At 39.0% G+C, this 26,093-nt stretch overlaps 2 protein-coding genes across 2 annotated transcripts in view; one reads left to right on the top strand and one right to left on the bottom strand.

Annotated features, from left to right (window-relative positions):
- Positions 1-26,093, bottom strand: part of LOC135071956 (DNA-directed RNA polymerase II subunit RPB11) — a 212,472-nt gene that overhangs the window by 184,085 nt on the left and 2,294 nt on the right. The window lies entirely within an intron of this gene.
- Positions 1-26,093, top strand: part of LOC135071957 (restin homolog) — a 52,998-nt gene that overhangs the window by 25,815 nt on the left and 1,090 nt on the right. The window contains exons 2-17 of the mRNA XM_063965861.1: positions 1,107-1,166; positions 2,740-2,829; positions 5,033-5,185; positions 5,263-5,499; positions 5,576-5,765; positions 5,833-6,052; positions 8,495-8,551; positions 17,605-17,745; positions 18,395-18,526; positions 18,619-18,639; positions 19,213-19,384; positions 20,900-21,256; positions 21,342-24,160; positions 24,239-24,381; positions 24,904-25,044; positions 25,670-25,845. Coding sequence (XP_063821931.1) covers positions 1,107-1,166; positions 2,740-2,829; positions 5,033-5,185; positions 5,263-5,499; positions 5,576-5,765; positions 5,833-6,052; positions 8,495-8,551; positions 17,605-17,745; positions 18,395-18,526; positions 18,619-18,639; positions 19,213-19,384; positions 20,900-21,256; positions 21,342-24,160; positions 24,239-24,381; positions 24,904-25,044; positions 25,670-25,845 — 5,109 coding nt within the window. The remainder of the gene's footprint in view (positions 1-1,106; positions 1,167-2,739; positions 2,830-5,032; positions 5,186-5,262; positions 5,500-5,575; positions 5,766-5,832; positions 6,053-8,494; positions 8,552-17,604; positions 17,746-18,394; positions 18,527-18,618; positions 18,640-19,212; positions 19,385-20,899; positions 21,257-21,341; positions 24,161-24,238; positions 24,382-24,903; positions 25,045-25,669; positions 25,846-26,093) is intronic.

Genomic DNA, 26,093 nt, shown 5'->3' on the forward strand with positions numbered 1-26,093 from the left:
GCTATAAATTCGCTCGAGATAATCACGACTCGATATCAACAGAGTAGCATTCGCCTTTATGCAAAATTCAAAATTCAAAATTGTAGCCACTTGCAAAATTACATTTTGTTATTGATTCTAGTATACTATTTTAACAAAATATGAAAAGTTTGATTGATTAGTTGACAAGTAGTTTAAATTGAAAATCCTGCGAATGTTGTTTCCAAATCAATCTTAACTCTGGATTAACTGGCAGAAAATAGATCGCTTGGTATTGATTGGCTGCAGACAGCGTTTTCTCCTTTCATTTCAAAATATTCTCAAAGTAGAGCTTAATTTCTGTTGTCTCTACGTTTCCTTCCGATAATATCTATGTACATGATGTGCCTCATCATATCTAAGTTATAATAAGCGGGCCCACGCGCGGTGGCAAGGCCAGCCCGCTACGCAGTTGTATGGTGATTCCACCGTCAGTGGTGGACGCTCGCGGACACCAGTCGGCCGGCTCGAGAGCCTCCTGCCCTGCCTCTTGTTCCAAAGGACCTCACTTCAGCTGTGAGTCTTTCAGTGCCACTGGAAATCAAGCATCTGATAATTCGTTTCTTTCTGCCTCTCTGTTTTATTAACCCGTTATCTCGGCTAATACAAATCTAAAACCAGTTCAAATTCTGTCACATTAATCCATAATTTACGCGCTATCATCACAATGAACAGTTATTAAGTAACGTGTTACTTAACTAGTTTGATCGGTTAATGATGACCAAAATTAGACACGCTTATACCAACAGCTGAAGCAGAACTAATCGCTATAATGGAATCGGGTCTCGGTGTAAATACTGCCGAAGTTATAACATAATCACCCACTACAACTTGTGGGCCTACTCAAACGGTTGTTGTATTAAATTAGCTGTGCCTGGTACTTTTCGTAGGTGTTTAAGGCTGTCATTCTTACTATTTTATAGTACTCATTCTTATCTCAATTGTAAACAAACATCTTTATCATGAAACATAGTCTTATCGTTGTCCATGTTACAATTTTATCTACTCTGATCACAAACTACATGTTTCTAGTTTTTGTCGGCATGTTTTATTTTTTGCTTTATGTGTCTTTGTTTTTGTTGTCATAGACGGCAGTTCCACGGACACTCTGAGGAAGCTCAGCGACGATTCTAGAAAACATTTGTCAGGTGAGTTCCGCTCTGTTATTATTTGAATAATTTGAAGATATCTTCTGTTTCTGATCGCATGCGTGCACATAGCGAGCATGAACGATGCTTAACTTCACTACATGCACGCTTTGTGTTATTGTTTATCAATTATCATCGTTCATTTCTTTGTTGTATATAATTCACGATGCTTTTCTATCGTCACGAGGCAGACCTTATTGAAGCTGACGAAGACGAGGTGTCCAGCAGTCTGCCCGACAGGCCACGCTCTCACCGTAAGGCCTCCAGTAAGTCTGTTCCTCTCATATTTCCGCTCATACGAATCATTACACAACGGTGGAGGAACACAACGTAAATAATTCTCAATACCGTGGTCATGGCTAATTTACTTTGTATCATTTGAAAAGTCACTTTTGTTATCAATTAATTACTGGTGTAGGAACCATAATTAATTGTTCAGTAACATGATAATAATACGGCAACACAGAAATAATTGCCATAATGATGAAATTCTTGCATGACAAAATTGACGGCAAAATAACACGATATATTTGCTAGGATGGTACAGATTATTAAAAGTATAATTTTATGTAAATGTAACTGCTACAAGCTATAAACAGGTATGGAAGGTACATAATTATTTAATTTAAATGTATATTTACTATAAAGTACACTAATACTAATTTAATGGAAATCTAAATAAAAAAAGATAATTTATATTTGGTGAACTTCGGAAAAATAATGCTTGAAAAGATAATATTTGCAAGTTCTCGTAATTCTATTTATTAAAAAACAATCAACAGGTATTACAACATAACATCTAATCGAATGTATTAAACAGGAACGGTTTTGCATTTTATTTTAATAGAATTTTAAGCCTCTACATATAACACGAATAACGCCTACCTATGCTAGTATTTTTATAGCGCATGTTCCAATTCGGAAAAAGGGAAATCCAAAGTAATAAATACATCCGGATAGATTTGTCAATGGAAATAAACGGCAGTTAATTTTAGACTTATCACCGCATTTTCCTAAGTACTTCTATCGCTGTTAGCCGTGAAGCTCGCGTGCCAATGTCGAATTAAGTCGGCACTCGGTCGGCTCAACCCGCTCCTACAGCGTATAGTCGGCCACAAAACAAGTTTCCGCACTTCGATCATATACCATCGACCTTACGACAAATAATGGACACTATTTTCCCTTCTGACCGTACCACCAACGTCCGCAATTAACTGTATTGTCTCTTCGACAAAATCGTAAATCTTATCTATTGTTTTGCTCTTTTTATGACCAACTTGTTGTTCGTCTCAAACCATAACGATTTATATTATGAGGAACGGTTTAAATTTTCAAAGTTATGTTTCCTCGTTAATTTAATTTAACGTCCTTGTCAATACCTTTATTTGGTAGCGGTCGTATAATTTGATATAATTTATTGCATGGGGAGTTAACTTGAACAAGGGAGCCATAGGAAATGTCCAAATTGGTTTTTATCAGTGTGCCGTTTCATTCATTTAATGGTAATTGAGATGCAGGTGTGGCTATGTGTGAGTAGTGCTAATGTATGTGTGTGTCGCTTGTGTCGTGGCAGCCAGCAGCACGTACAGCATCACCTCGATGGACGCGCTTTGGGAGAAGCACCCGCGGCGCCTCAGCGAGGCGGGCCTTAGGAGGTCCTCAGGTAAACGCACCGCACTTTGTCATTACGATTCCACGATATATACACGAAGTTCAATGAATTAGAAACGATCTTCATGAACAAACATCAAATCGGGATTCTTTGACGTTATCTTGCCATCTAAATGTGAATCCTATGCTCTGCAATCTGCAATGGGAGAAGGAAAATTATTTTATTATTTATCGGACTCCACATGTTATTGGACACTAACTGTATTAATTATAGATTCTTTGTCAGAATATGTTAATGCAAAAATTCATTAGACTTTATTTTCACTAATAACTGCAGTAATGAAGAATTCATATTTAATAATTTGAGAAAAGTTTTACTGCTCACCAAAATTTTCTAATAATTAATAAGAACGTGTCACTATCTATACAGTGTGTCCGGGCATGTAGTGATCAAACTTTAAGGGCGTAATCTATGGACAATTTTATCGATGAAAATACTTCAAATTTGGGGCCTGACCCATTTCTCGAAAAATTACATCGATTTAAGTTTTTAATTTTTAGTTTACACCTCTGCTTTAAAAAACAAGTGAAAGCGTGGGTACCTTAACATTAATAGGCAAATATTTTATATCATGCGATAGCCAATAAAATTATCTATTAGTAGAAGAAGAAAGCAGACACAAGTTTCATACATTTTATGGGAGTAAGAATGGATTTAATTAGAAAAATACATTACTTTTTTCACTTCTTTTTCAGTTATTTTCCAACACAAGAAAAACCAGGTCGTTAAGGTATGTTTTATTTGCATTGTATTTTTAGTATTTGAGCTATTCTACAAAACGAATGTAAATTTATTAGTCTACGTCTATTAGTTTCGACGTAATTGTTAAACAAAGATACCCCTTCCCAGCGGTTTCCATAGTAATCGGAATAGGTTGTGTGATTCTTTCAGGCAGTGCATTTTCGCATGTCGCGTGCGCTATGGAAACCGCTGGGAAGAGGTATCTTTGTTCAACAATTATATCGAAACTAATAGACGTAGACTAATAAATTTACATTCGTTTTGTAGAATAGCTCAAATACTAAAAATACAATGCAAATAAAACATACCTTAACGACCTGGTTTTTCTTGTGTTGGAAAATAACTGAAAAAGAAGTGAAAAAAGTAATGTATTTTTCTAATTAAATCCATTCTTACTCCCATAAAATGTATGAAACTTGTGTCTGCTTTCTTCTTCTACTAATAGATAATTTTATTGGCTATCGCATGATATAAAATATTTGCCTATTAATGTTAAGCTACCCACGCTTTCACTTGTTTTTTTAAAGAAGAGGTGTAAACTAAAAATTAAAAACTTAAATCGATGTAATTTTTCGAGAAATGGGTCAGGCCCCAAATTTGAAGTATTTTCATCGATAAAATTGTCCATAGATTACGCCCTTAAAGTTTGATCACTACATGCCCGGACACACTGTATATATAAAAATGAAACCCGTTTTCCGTTGTCACGACATAACATGAAAACGGCTTGACCGATTTGGCAGATTTTTTTTTTTATAGTTTTCTAATACTCTGTACAAGGTTTTTACGGAAAAAAATATAATGAAAATCTCTACGCTAAGGCGGTACGAAGTTCGCCGGGTCAGCTAGTTGACAATAAAAACTATGTTAAAAAATATTTATCTTTTTTACTTATTCGTGATTATCGTGGAATCGTTTCGATATACAGTTTTCACTCCAATATACAGTTTTCACTTCAATTGATAAGACAGCAATTCATACACCCCAGACTTCACAGAACACCTCATGCCCCTGTATGTTTCTGTCGATCAGATTCTGCTTGCTTATGGTGATTGTCACGCACTGTTTGACAATTTGTTGAAAGCATGGTTTTTATAGAGAATGCACTTTACAATTACAGCAATCCATCATAGTCAAATGCAGTTTGTTATTGATATCTAGGTTACCTATGTGATGAAGCGAAAGTTTGAGAGTCCGATGTAATGCAATGATATGCAAACGGGATTGCAAATGGTTTACCTCGGCCGTTGCACTTGCACACAACGGTATTCAAGGCGTGTGCACATCATAAGTGTGCGCCGAATATGGAATGCGGAGGAGACATGCATATTGCATATTCAGAAGACATTTTCAGCCGCCACTGGACTTACCTACTTTCTTATTCTATTTACTTGATCTCAAAGAGAGATTATAGTAATTGTTGTTCGACTAACTCTTCGACTGTATCTTTCAGATCACAGTGTCATATTGACGGAGGACACCGACAGTTTCATTATCGGCGAGCGCGTTTGGGTGGGAGGCACTAAGCCTGGCCAAATCGCTTACATTGGCGAAACACAGTTCGCTCCCGGAGAATGGGCTGGAATCGTGCTCGATGACCCTATTGGTAAGAAAGCTGAAAGTCTGAGGATTTTATTAGAGGTAGTATTCGAAGAAGTTCTTCAAGCAAAACTTCCTTTTCAGGGAAAAACGATGGTTCCGTAGCAGGAGTGCGATACTTTCAGTGTGCGGAAAAGCGCGGAGTTTTCTCCCGCTTGACGCGGCTGACGCGCGTGCCGCTGATCACGCACGCGCCGCACGATGCGTCGCCGGCGTCGGACGCGGGCAGCGTGTTCGAGCGCCCGCCCTCCGGCGCCGCCCGCCCGCGCCGCACGCTCTCGCCCAACGGCAGCGTGCGCAGCTTCGTCAGCAGTAAAATGAGTCAGTATCACGCCAAGACAACACATCCTAGTTCAGGTAGAGCAATCAAATATTGATCCATGCTAATTTCCCGCAGACGCTTCGATTTCGACAACGACCAATGGAGAACTTCGACTTGGCGATCGCGTCATAGTCTCGAGCAGTAGAGGTAGCAAAGCCGGTACGCTGCGCTTCGTTGGAACCACAGATTTTGCTACTGGTGTGTGGGCGGGGGTCGAACTGGACGATCCCCTGGGAAAGAACGATGGATCCGTGGACGGAAAGAGGTACACCTGGCGACCGTAGGTCACGTAAGTTTGTTGAAACATGTGGTAAAACCCGTATCGTTTCTAGGTACTTCGAGTGCGCCCACCGCTTCGGGCTGTTCGCGCCAATCGCGAAAGTGTCCCGATCGCCGTCGAACCGCAAACCGGGCGCGTGCGCCATCCACAGCAACGGTCGGGCGACGCCTCTGCGGCGCTCGAACTCGCGCGAGTCGCTCACGTCTCTCGGCACGTCCATCGCGTCGTCCCGCGCGGGGGTGAGGCTCGGGGTGACGTCGCTCGGCGCTCAGGTAGGCTAGCCCCGCGCGCGCTCGGCCGAGCCCCGCTCGCCGCGCTCGCCGCCGCCGCCGGCCCGCGCCCGCCCGCACCGGAGCGCGCCCAGCCTCCTGGACAAAACGCTGCTGGTGAAGCACGTCGAGCACGACCGCTGCGCCATCATCGCTCTGCCGACGCCGCGCGTGTACTACGATATCGTGTTCCGCTCGAACAATGCGAACAGTAAATGTAAAGATTTGAATCCTCGCCGTTGGGCGAGCGAGACTTTGCCGAAGTCTTGGCGGTGTTCGGAGAGCGTGTTGAGCTTTGAGAGCCGAGCGAGCGATCGCTCCAGGCGCAGCGAGTCGAGCGGCGGCAGCAGCAGCAGCGTGTCGTCTCGCGGGGTGCGACGGGCGCGGGGCGGCGGCGAGGTGGTGCGCTGGGCGGGCCGGCCGGCCGCCGTGACGAGGGCCAGCCACGGGGTCGCCGCAGCTACGGACATATACGTGGAGATGCCGCCGCCGCGCACTCACTTCTCGGGCTTCGGGAAAAGCTACCATTTCTCTTGCGTGTCGCCCTTTCAGTTCACTTACCCGTACGTCGTTTACATTTGAAGGGCAGTTAATTCCTTCAGCTTAGTTGATATGACTTTTTATAAATCCTTTTTTTCAATCACTACTTATAACTTATTTACTTATCGATAGGATTGTTTATGCATACAATTCTGTGTTTACTCGTAGTTATAAAACTTATACAAGACATTTGCTTTGTAGGTACAAGAGTTTTATTTCAAAAAGTTCCAGAAAGGCGTGACACTCAAAAGTTATGGTTTTCATGTAGAAGTAGCTTTTCGTTTGCATGACTGCGGTTTAAGTTTTTTTGGTCTGTAGCTGGCACCCCTTGGTTTGGCCCTTGTGTTAATTTATATTTATTTGCATTTTATATTATTATTCTGTTTACAATTCACGTTTCATCATTTTGAGTTATATTTTTCATTTCAACGTAGGTGAATCATAAACATTTTTAAATCACTACTAGTGTGCTTTCAGGAACGCTTAATTTTTAGTCCCATATTAGTTCCAAAAGACTGCAATAGTCATATCTTATGATGTCCAACTATTATGATTTTTGACTGTGATATTATTTTTAAGATTCTCCTATTAGAACTTATGGATTAGATCTGTAAAAACATTTATTATGTACATGTGTATATTATGTCATTAACGAATTTCCTTCGCTATTTTAACTAATATTGCGTGTGTTTTTATTTATTTATTTATATTGTTTGGGCATGAGAGAGTTCAACTGAAACCGAAAGCTCTTATGAAACTCCAACAAGCAAAATTATTTCGAAATATTTATTTTTATTTGTGTAAAGTATTTGTACGTATTTATATATTTTTCCGATCTGTATTTTATTCGTATTTATAACCTATATCAAAATATAGAAAAACATTATAATACGTACGTATTTATACAGCTTATATTCTAATATCCATAGTATTTGCATTAACTTTTATTATTAGCACAGTCATAAAACATTTGCAAATTAGAGTTTGATTAGAGCTTTAAGTTTTTTTATTGGTGTTCTGATCTTCGATTTGACGAGATAAAAATATCGTATTGCAAAGCCAATTTTACGTAATCTCTTTTTTGCTGTCTCATGGCATTAGTCGAAGATTGGATTTATTTGTGTACACGGCCAAAACAAATTGGGAGTGTACACAAGTTTAGTATCGCTATTCGGTGTAGCTGTATAAGCGGTGTTCCTAATGCCTATTAGGAACCAAAATGCCGCAGTGCAGTTGGGAGCGGGCTAACGTTTGCAATCTGCCGTAAGCTCGAACTTTCTTCATAGATATTCCTTAACTTCTATATAATTTCTGATCGGAATTCAGATCAGATTTAACTTTGCGAGTAAGCTCCTATTTTGAGACGACATTCAAAACTAGATTTAAACTCGAGCGTAGATTCGAGCCTGTCCTGTGAGTTGAATTTGATTTTATTATTTGAATTATTTCAAAGCTACAAGATTAAATCGAGCTCACGGTAGACAAAGGCTGCCTACTTACCAAAGCAAAGTATGCCAGTTTTGTAAAATTTTATTAACTAAGTAAGAGTGATGCTCTTCTAAGATTCGGAATGGAATTTGAACAAAATTACCATCAGAATTCATGTTTAGCATTGGTGGTTAGGCAGCCTAGCGCCAGTTTTCCAGGAATGATTTCCGTTACCGTCAATTCAAAGGGAATATTTCCTTGGAAAACTGGCTTCAAACACCAGCCTTCTCCCAACCGTAAGAGTAGTAAGCGCCACGTTAAAGTTTTATCGAGGCATTTTAAAATGTCTAAAATTACCTATCGATAAGATTTTATCGTGGCGAACATCCTAACTGGAAGCGAGTGAGTGCGTTAACGCGTGTTGTTTGCCCCTCATGTTTTTGCGCATTTGCACTGTCACTAACGGCACGGCGGCAGCGAGTCGGTGGTCCTCGCGCCTCATCCACCCCGGTCTCCGCGAAGAACGCCCTACAGGTACGTTATCCCACGATCGCAGCGCGGTAGGCTGGCTCGCTCGCACGTGTGTCGTACGTCAAAAATCACGTTACGAACATTTTCCGTGGGGAACGTCACGGTTAATTTGACGCGCGTTTTTGTCCTGGTGACAGGGATCGGACACTATACACTAATAATCCCTAAGTCTGCTAAAATGAAGATGTATGTAAGACTGACTCTACTTTTATATGTTTTGAAATCTTTTTTTTTTTAATCGTTCAGTCAGTTCACTTTGAAAACACAAACCTAAAAGTGAGATCAAGCGATAGTATTTCCATATTAAATTATACTTTTTTATAATCTCAATTTATTCACTGGTGAGTGGTGTTCGATCCCTTATTCAAACTACTTCAAACAAAGTTGAAGAAGTTGTCAAATTGTCCGGCTAGTTCACACAGCAAATGTTCAATGTTTTTGAAGTTCAGCACACGTTTGACGCAAGAGTCGCCATCGCGCTGTCGGCAAAGGGGCTAACATTCTTTGACTGTTACGTCTGCTTCAGCAGATTGATTTAACGTTTACTAATGGACACGAGCAACGAATATAAAATTACCTTTTTTGTTTTTCGACATTGAATTTTGTAACAAACTAAACTCTAACAGAATTTCGTTTTAAGAATTTAATGTTATTTATTCAACAGGAATTTGTTACAGAGATACATAGCAAAGATCTAAAAAAGAACCCGTTTAGCGGGCGCTTTTCTAGATCTTTGTTAGAAACAGGTTTCCTAAGACAATAAACTTGTCAATAATAAAGACGCACTGTTTTAGTACAAAATACCAACAACTATTTTTATAATCATGTTCCACAATATACCTTATAGACACTCAAAATCACTGTATAATTTTATATCCGAAAATGCTTAGTTATACCAGATGCAGAACTGTGATAATGTTTGATTTTATATCATTATTTATTATTTATTCCCAGAAATTATTTAGATTTATACTTGTTTTGATGGAATCAATGTTTTACTTACATTCTTTTTGTAATTAATATTTCTTTCTTTGTTAATTTTAAACATCCAGTGCCTGTAAGTTGTAATGATAATATTCATTAATGTAAGTTCGACTCAGAAACAATCATTCCCTTGCTTTATATTAGATTTTCCACGTAATCTTAAGTGTAATTTACTTAACGAACTTTTAGTATGAGTAACATAGGTTTAGATTAGTTCGTAATGATGTATGACTGTAAATTAATTTAATAAAATGGATGACAGGAGTCAAATAAATGTTCTTATTGCCTTGTATTATTACCCTTCCTTGTCCGTTTCCTAAATTGGATAATTAATAAAGTATTATAATTAATTGTGTGGTTGTTTTATTGCACTAACGCTGTAAATTAGCTTGGAGCATGTTTTATAAATTAGCTGGACTTGTATTAACATGAAAATCCCATCCTCTCTCTTTGTTGAATGTGTGGACAGTAAAATACAAACCCGTGTCAAGGATAATAAATCTTTTTGAATAAGAAGTAAGGAATTGTTGTTGAGAGGCGTAATCCCAATTTTCATGTTAATGCAGTCATATGTATATGGGCAGGAAAATACGTATCTTGCGAGTGGGAGTATATTTGAACTTGAATATGGTTTTGGTGGTGATGATTTTGGTAATTTGCAAGAATTAAAGCACAATATGGTTGAGGAATGCAATAAAGCCTACACAAAATATTTTAACGAAGTAGGTAGTCATTGGTGATCAATTAGGTACATTCATTCTGAGGAATCAATGGTTTGCAAAATTTAACGAATAATTTAAGGCGGGGTGGTAGCAAAAATTAATGATTCAGTTTTGATCTAACCGTTCTTAGAGGCATTGATTGAAAAGGGTACGACACTTTTCCGGCCACACAGAGAGCTAAGTCAACACAAAAACTCTATAGAGTACTTAAATTTCCTTCTAGGAAAACTTAATGGTGGTCTCGGACCACTTTCCCAAATACATATTAACTTGTTTTTAGAAATCAATCAAGCATCAAAGTTTTATGCATTTATTTTTGAGACTACTCAATGTACGATTACCGCAGACTTGCAGTACCGTACTTACTGCCGTACCTAGTGCTAAAAATATTCATGATAGTTTGTATTTTATCACAAGAAAAGTTTTTTTTTAATATAAGAGTAAATTTTCCGGGAAAACATCATTGGTTTTTCAATTTAGAATCTTTACTCGCATACCAATTAATAAATTATACATACATACATAGGTACTGTCTGTACCTGTAATACCTGCTACACGAGCTCCTGACTGGAGGTAATCTAAGGTGTGTACTATGCGCAGACTCAACGACTCCGTACGCCCGTTAGATCCTTATTACATGGTAATAAGCTCGCTTTAATTAGGCAAACGTCGCCGGCAATTGAAAATTGTAGTCTAGTCGGGAGAATCGATCCAGTTCGCGCGTTGAAGTTACAGTATGGTAGACTGTAGAGAAATATTTATGAATACTTTATCCATTAGAGCAGAAACATATTACAAATATTATTGAGCCACTCAAATGCGATTTAATGAGGTTTTAATATGACAGAATAAATAAAATTTTATTAGACAAATTGCAATGAATAAATTCATTTGTATTCAATGAATTTAATCAACCAAATAGGTTTATTCAGTTAAATTGGTAGACTGTCGTTAGAAATCTAGGCGACGAGTTAGTCAGTCTTCTCAATATTTGAGTAGTTAAGTGGGAATTTGGCTAGTTAACAAGCAGACAAGGTCTCCGTTTGCGTAGTACGGAGTGAAATAGCAGTAATTTTGGGTTACCTCCGCCAATTCCAACCGGCTGTATCCTGCCTCCTTCCTTGCCATTGCCAATTCAGTCCCCCTACCTACAGACAGCGGTATGTTTAGCATTCCAGACAATGGAACGATCGGGGAAATTTGATATTTATTGGGAATAATATTATGGAGACAGGTTTTAGGAACTAGTAGAACAAGATTTTATTAGTTTACACTATCAAGTATGAAAAAACTATTTAATAACGGTCTGTAGATCATTAGTCATCTAAGATAAATTCAAAGGATTTAAAAATAGAAATAGATTCAATAAAATTATCATATAACAGCCTTGTTGTTATCTTGATTTAGCTACAATATACACTCAAAGAAGGTGTTCTAGCTCAATAATAAGATTAGAATTAATTAATTACCGGAGTCGAGAAGTAAGTTGAATCATAGTCTGAGACTTATTGATTCACCGCCTTGATGCCGCGTAATTGCGCAATATAAACATCTTTAGGTAATGTTGTTATGAACTAAAAGGAAACTGAATTAATATGTTTCACACGCATGAAGTAGAAGGGCATATAATTACTTGTTTTGGAAATTCGTCACATTATGTCATATAACACCGGAATCATTAGTTATGGACGAAATAAGTACTTACATATCTACCAACTTAGCAACCACAATAGCTCTTTCATCGGTCCGGGGACATTCTTAGCTACTAAGGTTGGTAGAGTCAGTCAGACAAGAAAAAGAAATTGGAGTAAAATTAAATACCCATCCTATTTTTAGCACAGACAACATTACCTAACTGGTAAAAATGTAGAGATAGATGTCTATCTAGATACATCTCTCTCTCATCTGGAACTAAAATCAACTGAAATGGCAACGTAAATAAACTGGAGTTGCAAACCCCTTTATTTCATAGGATGTTAAATGTCGATACTGAATATAGGTCAACTAAAATAGAATTCTAGAAGTCAGTACATACATGTTATTACCAGCGAAACATCATCGCTGCAGCGAAATCGAAAACCTTCGCTTTTCCGCACTGATGTGAAAATCGCCCTTTCACTGAAAGAATATCAAACTGAAAGTACATATCAATTACCAACTTTATCCATGAGCGAGTATGATAGTACCTACATAGCCTTGCCCGTACCGCCCTTGGAATTTAAGTAACATACCAGAATAGAACAACACAATTTGACCGTAACCTAGGAAGGTAAATCGATACGCATTGTAGGTGAAAGTGACCTTTATAAAAGTTTTTGTTTTTATTTATTTGCTTACGTAACGAAAGTAGTAGGTAATTAAGTAATTACTAGTTTTTACTTTTTGCCCGCGGCTTCGTCCGCGTAGATTTCGATCTGTCATAGAAAGTCTAAGAGTAGGCGCACACCGTTGATTTTTAGTTGGCCGATAGTTGTGCCCGATTTTAATTTGTATGAAGGATCGGCCAAATCGAATCGGCGTAGTGTGCGCACTGCCAAACATGCCCATACTGATCAACTGCCCGACTAAACTATCGGCCGACGAAAAATCAACGGTGTGCGCCTACTCTAATGACCTCTGATCAAAAACAATAGTTTTAATATTACAATCAAGACACTAATTAAATACCAAAAGCATTTAGTTGACATAATAATATGTATGTAAGATCTTATTACAAATATTCTAGTGTATTTTCACCAAGATCGTGCTTATATTTCTCTATTAAAATTAATTAAAATTGGTTCGGTGGTTAACATGTGAAAAGTTATGTAGAGTTATAAATTATAATTATCATGGACGTAAAAAGTCTACGCGTTTAGTAGAAGGAAGCAGTTAATTTTACAGAGAGTGCGGTTCATATAATGCCATAATAATAATGTAGGAAGCTAATGTGAAATTTCCTACAACATGTCATCAGCGCAAGTAATTCAGTAAAAATTATACCTCGAGCTCAACTAAGGTGGCGATAGGAATATCTACGAGTACAACAGAATGTATTCTTCAAACTTCTGAAAGTAATAGTGTTTCTAATAAAAAACAAATACAGTAAGCAGTAAGGGCTTTAGTTCTGTCTTTAACTAATGTACCAAAATAAATGTTAAGTTTTTAACCAGCAGTTCATCTAATTAAACTATTGCTACTTTTTAGGGGGTCATGAAAAACGCTTTTCGTTCAACCCAACCTTATATTTTATTAGTAACCAGAGGTGCGATTGTGTAAAGTTGTTCATGGATGGACAATGAATACAATTGATCATCGATCGTATATCTAAATTCGAATTGTGTAATTTTGTCCATTCCATGAAGACCGAAAAGTGACCGGTCGTATATAATCGTTTCATGGATTTGCGTTTTATTAATGAAAATCATTCGCTAAAACTCATTATTTTTTAACAAATAACAAATGAAATCCATGTTCAAATGCAGTTTTTTTTAATAAAATTTTATGATTGCACCTTAATAACATACTTTTATTCATAAAAACATTGAATTCGAATTAAAAATTTACCTCTGCAAATCATATAACCAAACGCATAGAACGAATGAAATACGAGTTCCACTACCCGCCCCCAGGTGGCATACATACTTTAAGGCTAGGCAGGCTAAGTTGAATACTACTCTACAATAGGTGGCGTTAATGGACTACGAAAAACGACGTGAAATGCTTACTTCTTTTTATTTATTTATACTTTAATGCCAAAATTTTAACCTAAGGCGAACTTAATCTCACATTTAATAAATTATACATAAATAAGTGTTTTGAGAAGTAGTATTTTAATCTATGTTCTGTGAATGACAAGTGTTATCTGTCAAGTGTCAAAAAACTTGAAAAACTTTTACGAAGTTTTTGAATTATGTTAAATTTGTTTATAAACCCAAGTAAGTATAGATTATTACACTAAATTAAGGCATTCTATCAAAAATGAAAACAACCCAAGTTTCAATAACTACTCCTGTAACTTTGGTTTCTTCATATCAAATAATCAATTTCATTTTCAGTGCCAAAGGCAAGAATAATTGCCCACGCCTGATGGAGACCCAGCTAAATAATGTAGTAACAGCGCGTGGTCGTGTGATGAGGGCTCCTTGACTTGAGTTCTGGCGCAACACGTCCTGGGCACTAAACAAGATTGGGGATGGGACGTCTAAAGAGGTGCAAGCCTGGAAAACGGTAAGGCCTATTTTATTGACATTAACCAATAAACTGTTCAACATACTTACACAACATAACATTATTATGACTCTTATAATGCGAACAGCTAGGGACTGGAATTTGTTGCCTGCTGCTGTCTTTCCCGAAGACTATAATCCGGGTGTTTACAAGGCGAGAGTGAATAGGCACTTACAGCGCAGATATGTACCATCCTAGACTGCATCCCACTTAACACTTGGTGCGATTGTGGTCAAATACCTGCCTCGTTATGCATAAAAAAAACAGTGACTAAGATTTATCACAATTTTTCAGCCACATTCTAGCTAGCAGCTAACATGTTTTTTTTGTTTCTCATTGCAGCTCTCATCTTGTTCTACAGCGCCTGCACCTGTCCTACCATCTACCAGTGTTGGAACTCTTCGAAGTGTATTAATGATTATTATTTTAGTAACCATAAAAGTTTAAAACAATACATTTTATTGCATAATTATTTGTTAGAAAAAACGACAAGTACAAATGAGTAGAGAGGCTGTTGATTTTTCATGGTTATTTTATATCTTGTTGATTGTTCCAAAAAAAAACTAAGTTTTCAAGAATGCTGTGATTAAAGTACCCATAGTATTATATTTAAAATGAAAACTTAGTTTGTAAAGAGACGAAGGCTGACCACAAAAGAAGTACTTATAGCTGTTTGTGTCTGTGTAAAGAATTTAAATAAAAAGATGTGTATATTTAAACAGTTTTCTTTATTTTATTAGTCATTTATTCCTGTAAATAAGCCCACACAGGGCACTTATGTCCCAACATAACTTTACCCTACCACTTTGGCAGTATTGTGGGTTAAGGCTGATTAAAACGTGTTATGTAGATAAGTAGGTACCTACCTAACTACTTTATTGACTTATTTTAAGTAATTAATTGCGTAGTAGTATAGTACAAAACTTAGTAGTAAGTTTCAAGTCAAAATTTAGATTGTGCTTGTGTTTTAAGTACGTGCAATTTAATCACGTAAAATTAAATGAAAAACACTTATCTACTTAACACGTGTAACTCAGCTTTTAGTGCTATAGTTGTTGATGAAAAAGAACTCTTGTGTCTCACTAAAACTTATTTCCATTAACACCAAGCACTCACCGCTTACCACACTTTATCTTTCAAAGAAATAAATTAACAATTTGCATACGAGGACGAGGATAGAATTACACCTCTATGAGAATTTATACGATTATCATGAGTTACGAGTCACCGCAATCATTTGACATTAGCAATGGGCTCATGAAACTTAGACAATTCGAATTTTCTGTCAAAATCATATTCATCATTCACTCATCGTATAAAATTACGATCAAATCGTTATCATATCGTTATCGTTTTATGAACTCCTTACACAATTAGAATTAGCCGTTTGACACATCATAACGTACGTTATGAACTGTCAAATGAATACGATTGCCTTAGACAATCGCACCACAGGTTAGTTTAATGTACATCTCTTTACTCTACCTATATCTATACTTTGAAACAAGTAGAGGAGACCGGGGCTGAAAGTGCCGGGGGTAAATTGTTCCGATGCAAAATATCTCGACAACAGAAAGAATTAGATATGTGATCGTATTATGTCGCATGTGGCCAACTGTTAGGCATTATACGAAATAATACGATCACATATCTAATTCTTTCTGTTGTCGAGATATTTTGCATCGGAACAATTTACCCCCGGCACTTTCAGCCCCGGTCTCCCCTACCTAATGAAGATCCCAAGATGTAGTCCGAGCGTCCAGTATATTGGTTACCACTAATGAACTCAATCCCATATAGAACAGAAGTTTTGTTTGACTGGACGACTAGAAATGAATATCACGTAAGAAGTTGCTAAATTAGTAATAAGTAGAGTTAGTTATGCTGGGGTCGTCGCTTAAGTATTCTGTACGCGTATTCCTCTGTTTTCTCTATGGATAATGATATTATAGAGCCTATGATTTTGTTCTATACATATCCATACTAAGTATACCATAATAAATGTGAAAGTAAGTAACTCGGTCTATTCCGTGTTCACGCTTAAATTACGGAACCAATTTTGATGGATTTTAGGCATACCTACTTGAAGATAGATGGGGCCAAGAATAAGATGGATTACATTTTTAACGTCAAAAATAAGTCTTACAGGGGATGAAATTTTGCACCATCTGTCTCTATAAAAATCGGCACAGCTCTGGTTATGCATTAAAATGTAACAGATCGAAGAATTCCTTTCGAATTGAAGTACCTACCTTCTTCCTACCTCTAATTATAGTAATTATGGATTAAAATATGGAATTTATGGATAAGGTTGTGGTTTTTGAAAATATTGTTTGTTATTCTACATTTACGGAATAGCTCATCCAATTGCCAGCGAAGCCGACCTTGGCAGCGGTTCAGCTGTGATCGATTCGGCGCGACGAATACAGCTGACCACGGCCGGCACTAATCCCTAAACTGTATTCAACAAAATGAAACCTTCGACATTCCACACTGCGCCATCTAGTCCTAAACCAAGCAAAGCTTGTACACTGATACTTATTCACCTAGAGACTCCAGTTACTTTCGCTATTTCACTAAATTATCTTCTGAACGATTCAGCATCATTCGGTAACTAAATAGATAATGATAATTATTACCTTAATTAATGTCATTCAAATATTTCTTATTATAATCAGTCAGTCAAACTTATTTCAACCGATTCTGGATCGCCGAAGATTGGATAAGGGAATCGAATTGAATCGATAGTAAATGGTGGCTTATTATAACAAAAATGCATGCAGGGTTGCTTAATAAACACATACTATGCATTAAGATTATCTTATAGCTAATGCTGACCTGCGACAACTCTACATTGCTGCAGCAAGCTATGGACATCCTTTGCAAGAAGATACAACATTCAAGATAATGGTGAAATCTGAAGAAAACTTTTTTATATTACTTGGATTTTTAAGAACCTGAAAGTATACAGGATTTTGGTTAAGGACAGTCTTCATTCGCATTGTTAAGGGTATATTTTGGAACATGATTATAAAAAATACTTTTTAAATGTACCTACCGACTTAAATGAATTCTAACAAATACACAGCAGCATTTTTCAATGAAATCCGTCAACTTTCACAAAGACCTTGTTATAAATAGGAACTACTCCGAGAGAAGCAGCATCACCTGGAGCGGCTAATGAGAGAGCGGGAGCTGGAGCGAGCTGAGGTCGCGAAGGTGTCTCTACAAGCAGACCGCGCCGAGAGCGCGCTAGCTCAGCTCAAGAAAGAAGCCACAGAGGTAGAGTACCATTCAAATAGATTGAACTACGAGCTGTCAGGCACCTGACTATCAGTCAGGTGATGCTGGAGCGAGCTGAGGTCGCGAAGGTGTCTCTGCAGGCCGACCGCGCCGTGAGCGCCCTCGCCCAGCTCAAGAAGGAAGCCACAAAGGTAAAGTATGGGTCAAAATGGACAAAGGCCACCCCCAAGGTTTTCCACAAAGACCGTTCCTGCGCCGCCCGCATCCGTATCGAGGGAGTAAGTCATAACGAATTTAAAGTTCCTACCTAAGACTAAAACCAGTGATCTAAACGGGTCCTGTAACAAAATTTGTTGTAGCTCGGTAGACCCGTATTATTCATGACGCAGTGGTTATGCCCCTGAGTAAATTATAATCTTAGAGGTAGCTCTACGTTTTGTACTTTTACCCAACCCCGGCTCTACTCATGGCGACGTATTAGAAGCGTAAACTCGCCTCCAAATCCTTTTAAAAAAAGTATATTTCAATAACTCTCTCTTAAAAGGTGAGGGCTATACAATGTGTCATTATTTTTTGCCCAATAGAGGTCCCAAAATGGAGTACCTACTCTGAGATTGTAAAATATACCAACCCAAGGTAGGTACGCATAATTAAACCATTTAAAATATACCGTTTGTAAATGTTTCAGGCGAGCACCGAGAACGAGAAACTGAAAGCCGAACTGAACAGACTGAACAAGCAGCTGGATGATGAGAGGCAGAAGGTCGAGGACCTCATGTTCAGGAATGAGGAGGAAAACATCAACAAAGAGGATTACAATGTAAGTGAAAAACTTTTTCTAAAAAATGATTAATATCTTTTTTTTTTTTAAATTGGATCAAGATTTAATAACGCCTATTGTTTTGTTTTCAGCGATATAAGGATGCGATGGAAGTAAGTAAAACTTTAATTTTTTTTCGATGTCTAACTTTAAATAGGCTAAATAAAACTAAGTTTACTAATGACTGAAATAAAAAAAAAAAAAAAAATTATTACTAACTAATTCCTCTTTGTCTGTCGTGACTACAAACAAATATAATGCCATGTTCTAGTGTTGATATTATCGACTGAAAATGAGTAATGTTCATACTTATGATCATTATCAAATATAATAAATACAATTACTTTATTACAGACATTCTAGCACTATAATCATATAACAACAAATTACCGGAATAGAGCTGTAAAATGACTTGCGAAAATTATATTCCGAACCAATGTAACGAAGCATTTTGTTTCCGTGTTTTCACCAAAATAATTTAGGCCGTTTACCTACTTTATTATCATGAACAAACATTACTATACTTCTACCACCATCTCATTCATTTTTAGACAGAGACTAAGAATGATAAATTAATGTGCGGATGTGAATTTAACAATTTTCTGTAGTTGATCCCGTGGGAAATTAATGCAATTAAGTAAAAGCATGAATCCATTTTTAACACTACAATGAAATACACATTTCAGCAAGAGAAAGCGACGCATTTGCAACGTATCCGCGAATTAGAAGCGGAGGCGGCGCTACAAGCGGCGCGCGCTGAGACCACGGCCTCTGCGCTACACGCGCTAGAGGAGCAGCGCCGCGCCGAGACCGCCGCGCTACAGGACCAGCACAAGGAGGAGCTCACGGCCGCCCACAGTGAGTACCGCGCTACAGAGACCACGGCCTCCGCGCTACACGTGCTAGAGGTGCAGCGCCGCGCTACAGGACCAGCACAAGGAGGAGCTCACGGCCGCCCACAGTGAGTACCGCGCTACAGAGACCACGGCCTCCGCGCTACACGCGCTAGAGGAGCAGCGCCGCGCCGAGACCGCCGCGCTACAGGACCAGCACAAGGAGGAGCTCACGGCCGCCCACAGTGAGTACCGCGCTACAGAGACCACGGCCTCCGCGCTACACGTGCTAGAGGTGCAGCGCCGCGCTACAGGACCAGCACAAGGAGGAGCTCACGGCCGCCCACAGTGAGTACCGCGCTACAGAGACCACGGCCTCCGCGCTACACGCGCTAGAGGTGCAGCGCCGCGCCGAGACCGCCGCGCTACAGGACCAGCACAAGGAGGAGCTCACGGCCGCCCACAGTGAGTACCGCGCTACAGAGACCACGGCCTCCATGCTACACGCGCTAGAGAGAGGAGCAGCGCCGCGCCGAGACCACCGCGCTACAGGACCAGCACAAGGAGGAGCTCACGGCCGCCCACAGTGAGTACCGCGCTACAGAGACCTCGGCCTCCGCGCTACACGCGCTAGAGAAGCAGCGCCGCGCTACATGACCAGCACAAGGAGGAGCTCACGGCCGCCCACAGTGAGTACCGCGCTACAGAGACCACGGCCTCCGCGCTACACGCGCTAGAGGAGCAGCGCCGCGCCGAGACCGCCGCGCTACAGGACCAGCACAAGGAGGAGCTCACGGCCGCCCACAGTGAGTACCGCGCTACAGAGACCACGGCCTCCGCGCTACACGCGCTAGAGAAGCAGCGCCGCGCTACATGACCAGCACAAGGAGGAGCTCACGGCCGCCCACAGTGAGTACCGCGCTACAGAGACCACGGCCTCCGCGCTACACGCGCTAGAGGAGCAGCGCCGCGCCGAGACCGCCGCGCTACAGGACCAGCACAAGGAGGAGCTCACGGCCGCCCACAGTGAGTACCCGCGCTACAGAGACCACGGCCTCCGCGCTACACGCGCTAGAGGAGCAGCGCCGCGCCGAGACCGCCGCGCTACAGGACCAGCACAAGGAGGAGCTCAAGGCCGCCCACAGTGAGTACCCGCGCTACAGAGACCACGGCCTCCGCGCTACACGCGCTAGAGGAGCAGCGCCGCGCCGAGACCGCTGCGCTACAGGACCAGCACAAGGAGGAGCTCACGGCCGCCCACAGTGAGTACCGCGCTACAGAGACCACGGCCTCCGCGCTACACGTGCTAGAGGTGCAGCGCCGCGCTACAGGACCAGCACAAGGAGGAGCTCACGGCCGCCCACAGTGAGTACCGCGCTACAGAGACTACGGCCTCCGTGCTACACGCGCTATAAAGAAGCGGCGCGCGTAACACTACACGATAGAAACTTGACTAAAGAACATTCTTTTAAAAATAAACTTTCTGCATAATAATAATTGAAGTGCAATCTTATAAATTTTCCTTTTTCATTCATTTCAGCTTTGTCTTCAGAATTACAAAAACTGTTGGATGAAGCGTATGCTTTATTGAAAGAAAAAGAGCACGAAAAAGATTCATTAGGAAAAAGCATGTCAGAAGAACTAACAAAAGTAAAGACTGACTCAGAAAAGGCGCTAAACGAAGCCAAAACGAAGATAGCAATCGCCCAAACGGAATTCGAAACGCAACTGTCGGTTATAACAGCGAAGTTGCAACTCGCAGAATCGAAACTTGAAAATGAAAAACAGAATTTAGAAAAACTTAATAAGGAAAATGGCCAAACTATTATAGATCTTAATACTAAGCTTACACAGCTCCAGGCTGCGGTGGATGATAAGACACTTGAATTAAATAAAGGTAAGTTACTAACTTAGTTATCTACGAAAAATTTTACACATAACATAATTATTATACTAAACTAAAATAAATTGTATTTTTCCAGTCATGGGTGCTAGCAAAGAACACGAAGTTAATCTAAACAAAGAAATAACAAAACTGAAAATGGAACTAAGTGCCAAAGTATTAGATTTAGAGCAATTAGAAGATTCCAAGCGGAAACAAGAAGCTGCTTGTAAATTGTTACAAGAAGAAATAACTCGTGTCAAAGATGAATATACGAACAAAGTGAATGAATACGAATCATTATTGAATGAAGTGTCGCAACAAAATGAAAAGAATAAAGTCGAAATAATCGAATTACAGAAAAACCTTTCTTCAAAAACTAAAGATTATGAAAGGTTGCTATCAGAATCTAACGTCTCCAACAGTTCTACTGAAAAACTTATAACTGAATATAAACAAACTATTACTGAAAGAGATAAAGAGATAATCAAATTAAAAGACGATTATGAACAAGCTACAGCAAACTTCAATATAAAACACAGTAAAATCGCAGAAGAACACAAAAAAGAAATCGATGACCGTAACTCTAAAATTGAAGAATTAATGAACGAAATAAAAATTCATAAACAAGCGTTGGACCAAAGTAAAGTTGAATTAGATTCCCTTAATTCTCAGTTCACTGTAAATGCTGACGAATTAAAGGCATTGAAAGAAGAAAATGAAAAGTTAAAACAATTAGTAGCTGAGCTGACCCAAAATAATAATGACCTGAAAGCAAAAATATCCACCATGGAATTGGAGATCGGTGAACACAAACGTCAACTTGATAGTAATATCGAGAAATGTAACGAACTCCAAAAATCCAAAGAAAAGATTGAAAACGAATACATGAACCTCACAGGTCAAGCAACTGATTCTAATGAACAGTTTAATCAATTATCTCAACATTTGAAGGAAACTGAGAAGGAACTCCAAGAACTTAAAGATAAGCACAGGGAAGCTTCAAATAATCATGGAAGAATAGAACAAGAACTAAAACAAAAGCTTTTTAAGTTACAAGAAGACTTTTCTGCAGAGCGAGGACAACTGGTACAATCTGTTGACGAACATCTTGAAAAGGTCAAGCATTCGGAAAATAAAATCAAAGAAATAGAAACACAAATGTCAGAAGCGACTAACCGCATTAAAGACTTGGAAGTTAATAACGATAAATTGCTCGATGAGAATACAAACATCAAACAAGAAATTGAGACCCTAAAACAAAAAGAACAAGAAATTAACGGAGAATTCGAAAGCATACGTAAAAAGCTGGAAGTGGATATTGAGAGATATAAAGAAGAAATTAATATTTTGAAAGCAGATGGAGAATCTTCCGAAGTAAAATTAATGGAAAAAGTAGACCAGCTGACAGAAGCGCAAAATGATCTTAATAATAAATTGGAGGAAGCACGAAAGCATGAAGATTCCTTACAAAGAATATTGGAAGATATGACCACACAATTGAATAACCAAAAAACTAAATTTGAAAAAGAATTATCTGAAGCCCAAAGTCAAATAGCTGCTGCTAACCAAGAAACGAATAATCTCAAATCGGAAGAAACTAAACTACAAGGACAGCTAGAAGAAAAACAAAATGTTATAAAAGAACTTACATTGAAACTAGAAATGCTGGACGTTGATATTAAATCGAATTTAGAAATAGTAAATGAAAAAGATCGCCAATTTGTACAAGTAAATGAAGAGTTAAATAAAGTTACAGAAAGTAAGAAACAGTTGGAGGAGAAACTAAATAATGTAGTCATGGAAAGTTCCTCCTTGAAACAGAAGTACGAAAACCTTATAGCTAATTCTTCAGCCGAAGAATCACTATTAAAGGATCAATTGAGTCAGGTAGAAGCACTAAGAAAAGAAATAACTGTTCTTGTACAAGATAAATCGACGTTAGAAGCCAAATGTACTGAAGGCCTAAATGAATTGAACAAGTTAAAAGAAGAACACGAAGGTGCTACCAAGAAACTACAGGAACATATTGATATTAATAGTGAATTGAAGAAATCTTTAAATGAAAAGGAAGTTACGTTGAAATCTCAAAATGAGAAAAGCGAAACAGAATCAAATAAGATAAAGGTGTTAGAAGAAGAAATCAGTCAACTTAGAAAAGATATAACTAGCAAAGACGCTTTAGTTGAGGAAAGAGAAGCGCAGCTAATTAAAGTTAATAGCTCTTTACAGACGGAAACCAATGAAACGCAGCAAACTGTAAAACGGTTACAAGAAGAGAATGCTCAAATCAATGAGAAATATAGAAATGAAGTAGAATCTCTGAATAATTTAACCAAATCGTTACAAAGCACGCTCGCCGAAAAAGAGAAACAATTGGACGAATTGCAAAAAACCAAGGATAAGGTGACTGAGTTGGAGCAGCTATTGACGAAGTCTGAGCAAGACATTAAGCAGTTGTCTAACATTAATGACGGACAGAAATCTAACTACGAAGACCTCAACAAACAGTTGCAGGCGCAGTTTGACGAATACAAAAAAGAAAGTAAACGAGTTAAGCATGATCTCAAAGTCAAATTGCACGAATATGAGAAAGGGCTAGACGAGTCCAAAGAAAAGTTGAAAGGAGAAATTACTAAACAGGGTGATCTTCAATCCAAACTAAGTGAAGCAGAAAAACAAGTGTTAGAATTGTCTCAGAAGTTGGAACTGCTCTCAGTCCAGCAGACGTCTGTCGTAGAAAGGGACTCAAAGTTAGAAAAATTAACTCTCGAGTTACAAGCCACTCGGAAGTCGAGCGCGGAAGCTTTAGCAAATAGCGAATCTGTGATCAACGGCCTAAAGAATGACATCGAACACAAACTAAAAGATTTAAAGCTGAAGGAAGATATAATTAACAGATTACAGGAAGAGATTAAGGTATGAAAAATTTTTAGATTCTTAGTCTAGATTGAGTTAAAAATACTTCTTAAAACTAAATATTTTATTTGATTTCAGACTAATAAAGCCAAAGTCGAAATAGCAGAAAGAGAAAAGGTGTTACTACAGAAGGAACTGGCGTCGAAGGGCAATGATATTAGAGACAAAAATGATAACAACGCAATGGGCGTGTTGGGTCAAGGAGACAATCCTACGCAAAAGTAAGTTCATTCTTGATTAGTTATAGCATTATAATATGCTTGAATAACACTTCAAATACTTTTTTAATATTTAAATCAACTAATAGTAGTCGCCCCGCGGAGATTGCCTTCGAAGGCAAATGGGAATAAAAATTCGAAAATGATAGTCTAAATTAGAGGTAGATTTAGAATTAGTTACGTACAGCACCTTGGGCAGGCCACATAGCTCGTATTGGTGCAGAAAAGTTCTCGAGTGACGACCACGGGCCAGAAGACGTAGCATGGGCAGGCCTCCCACTAGGTGGATCGACGATCTGGTGAAGGTCGCTGGAAGAACCTAGATGCGGACAGCGCAAGACCGGAATATGAAAATCCTTGAGGGAGGCCTTTGTCCAGCAATGGACGTTATTTGTCTGAAACGAACGAACGTCCAGCAAACCCAATTGGGAATTTATATTCCCATTTTCCTCTCGACTGTGAATAAAGGGCGAAAACTATTGATAAAATATAGGAATAGTAGAGACCTGACTAATTTGTGTGCAGGTCCGAAGACAAGGAGATGCTTGATGGGCAGGTGAGCTTCCTGAACTCCGTGATCGTGGACATGCAGCGCAAGAACGAGCAGCTGATGGCGCGAGTGCAAGCCCTGGAAGGCGGCTCGCTCGTCAACGACTCGCCTGTCTTGTGAGTTCTTTGATCTTGTACCGTACATACTTTACTGTTGTTTTCTGAAAGAAGAGATCTTGCGCCAGATCCGTATCTTTTTTGTCATTATAATAATCTATACTAATATTATAAATGCGAAAGTAACTCTGTCTGTCTGTCACTCTTTCACGCCTAAACCACTGATGGAACCGATTTCGATGAAATTTAACAGAGATAGTTTGAGTCCCGGGAAAGGACATAGGATAGTTTTTATCCTGGTTTTTGAAACAGGAACGCGCGCATAAAGTTTTTCTGTGACAGAAAAAAATTCCACACGCCGCGGGCGGAAAGCTAGTGTATTTATAATAATGCAAAATTATTTTGCGCATCAGATCCTTTTTAAATTCTTTTCTTCTGGCCCCTACATTGGGATTGTTTCTATTATTATTATTTAACTATTAACTCATGCGCAGAGTTTTTTTGAAATATTAAGCATCGTATGTTGCAGACGACAGCATATCATTATCAAGTAAACACTGGCATCTTACCATCTTAGTTACAATATGAATGTATAGTCTGAATGTGCTGTCGACTGTAAAATATAGAAAAACTTTCCGGATGGTAATAAAAGTTATCCAGTATTCATATTTTTATGTGTATCCAGTAACGGCCGCAAGCCCCGCGCCGTAGCGCCGCGTCTGTTCTGCGACATCTGCGATGTGTTCGACGCCCACGACACCGAGGACTGCCCGCGCCAGGCCGCCGACAGCGACGCGCCGCCGCCAAGCGCCGCCAAAAAGGCGCCACCCGCGCCACGACCCTACTGCGATATTTGTGAAGGTACACAAGTGCTTGTTATGTTTCTAGATTAAATAAAATGAGAAAAGGAAATGCAACTTTCTGATTTCCAACTATACTCAACATCAAATAAACCGCACCTTCCGCGACGCGAACTTTAACGATTTTCTTCTGACACAATCATGGTGCCCCAACAATATTGGTGTTATTTGAAAGCCCAATAAATATCCTTAAAGAAAAACACATTAATTTCTTAATAAATGATTAACATATACCATAAATGTGACTTG

The sequence above is a fragment of the Ostrinia nubilalis genome, chromosome 5 (genome assembly GCF_963855985.1).
Source record: "Ostrinia nubilalis chromosome 5, ilOstNubi1.1, whole genome shotgun sequence".
Classification (NCBI taxonomy): Eukaryota; Metazoa; Arthropoda; class Insecta; order Lepidoptera; family Crambidae; genus Ostrinia; species Ostrinia nubilalis.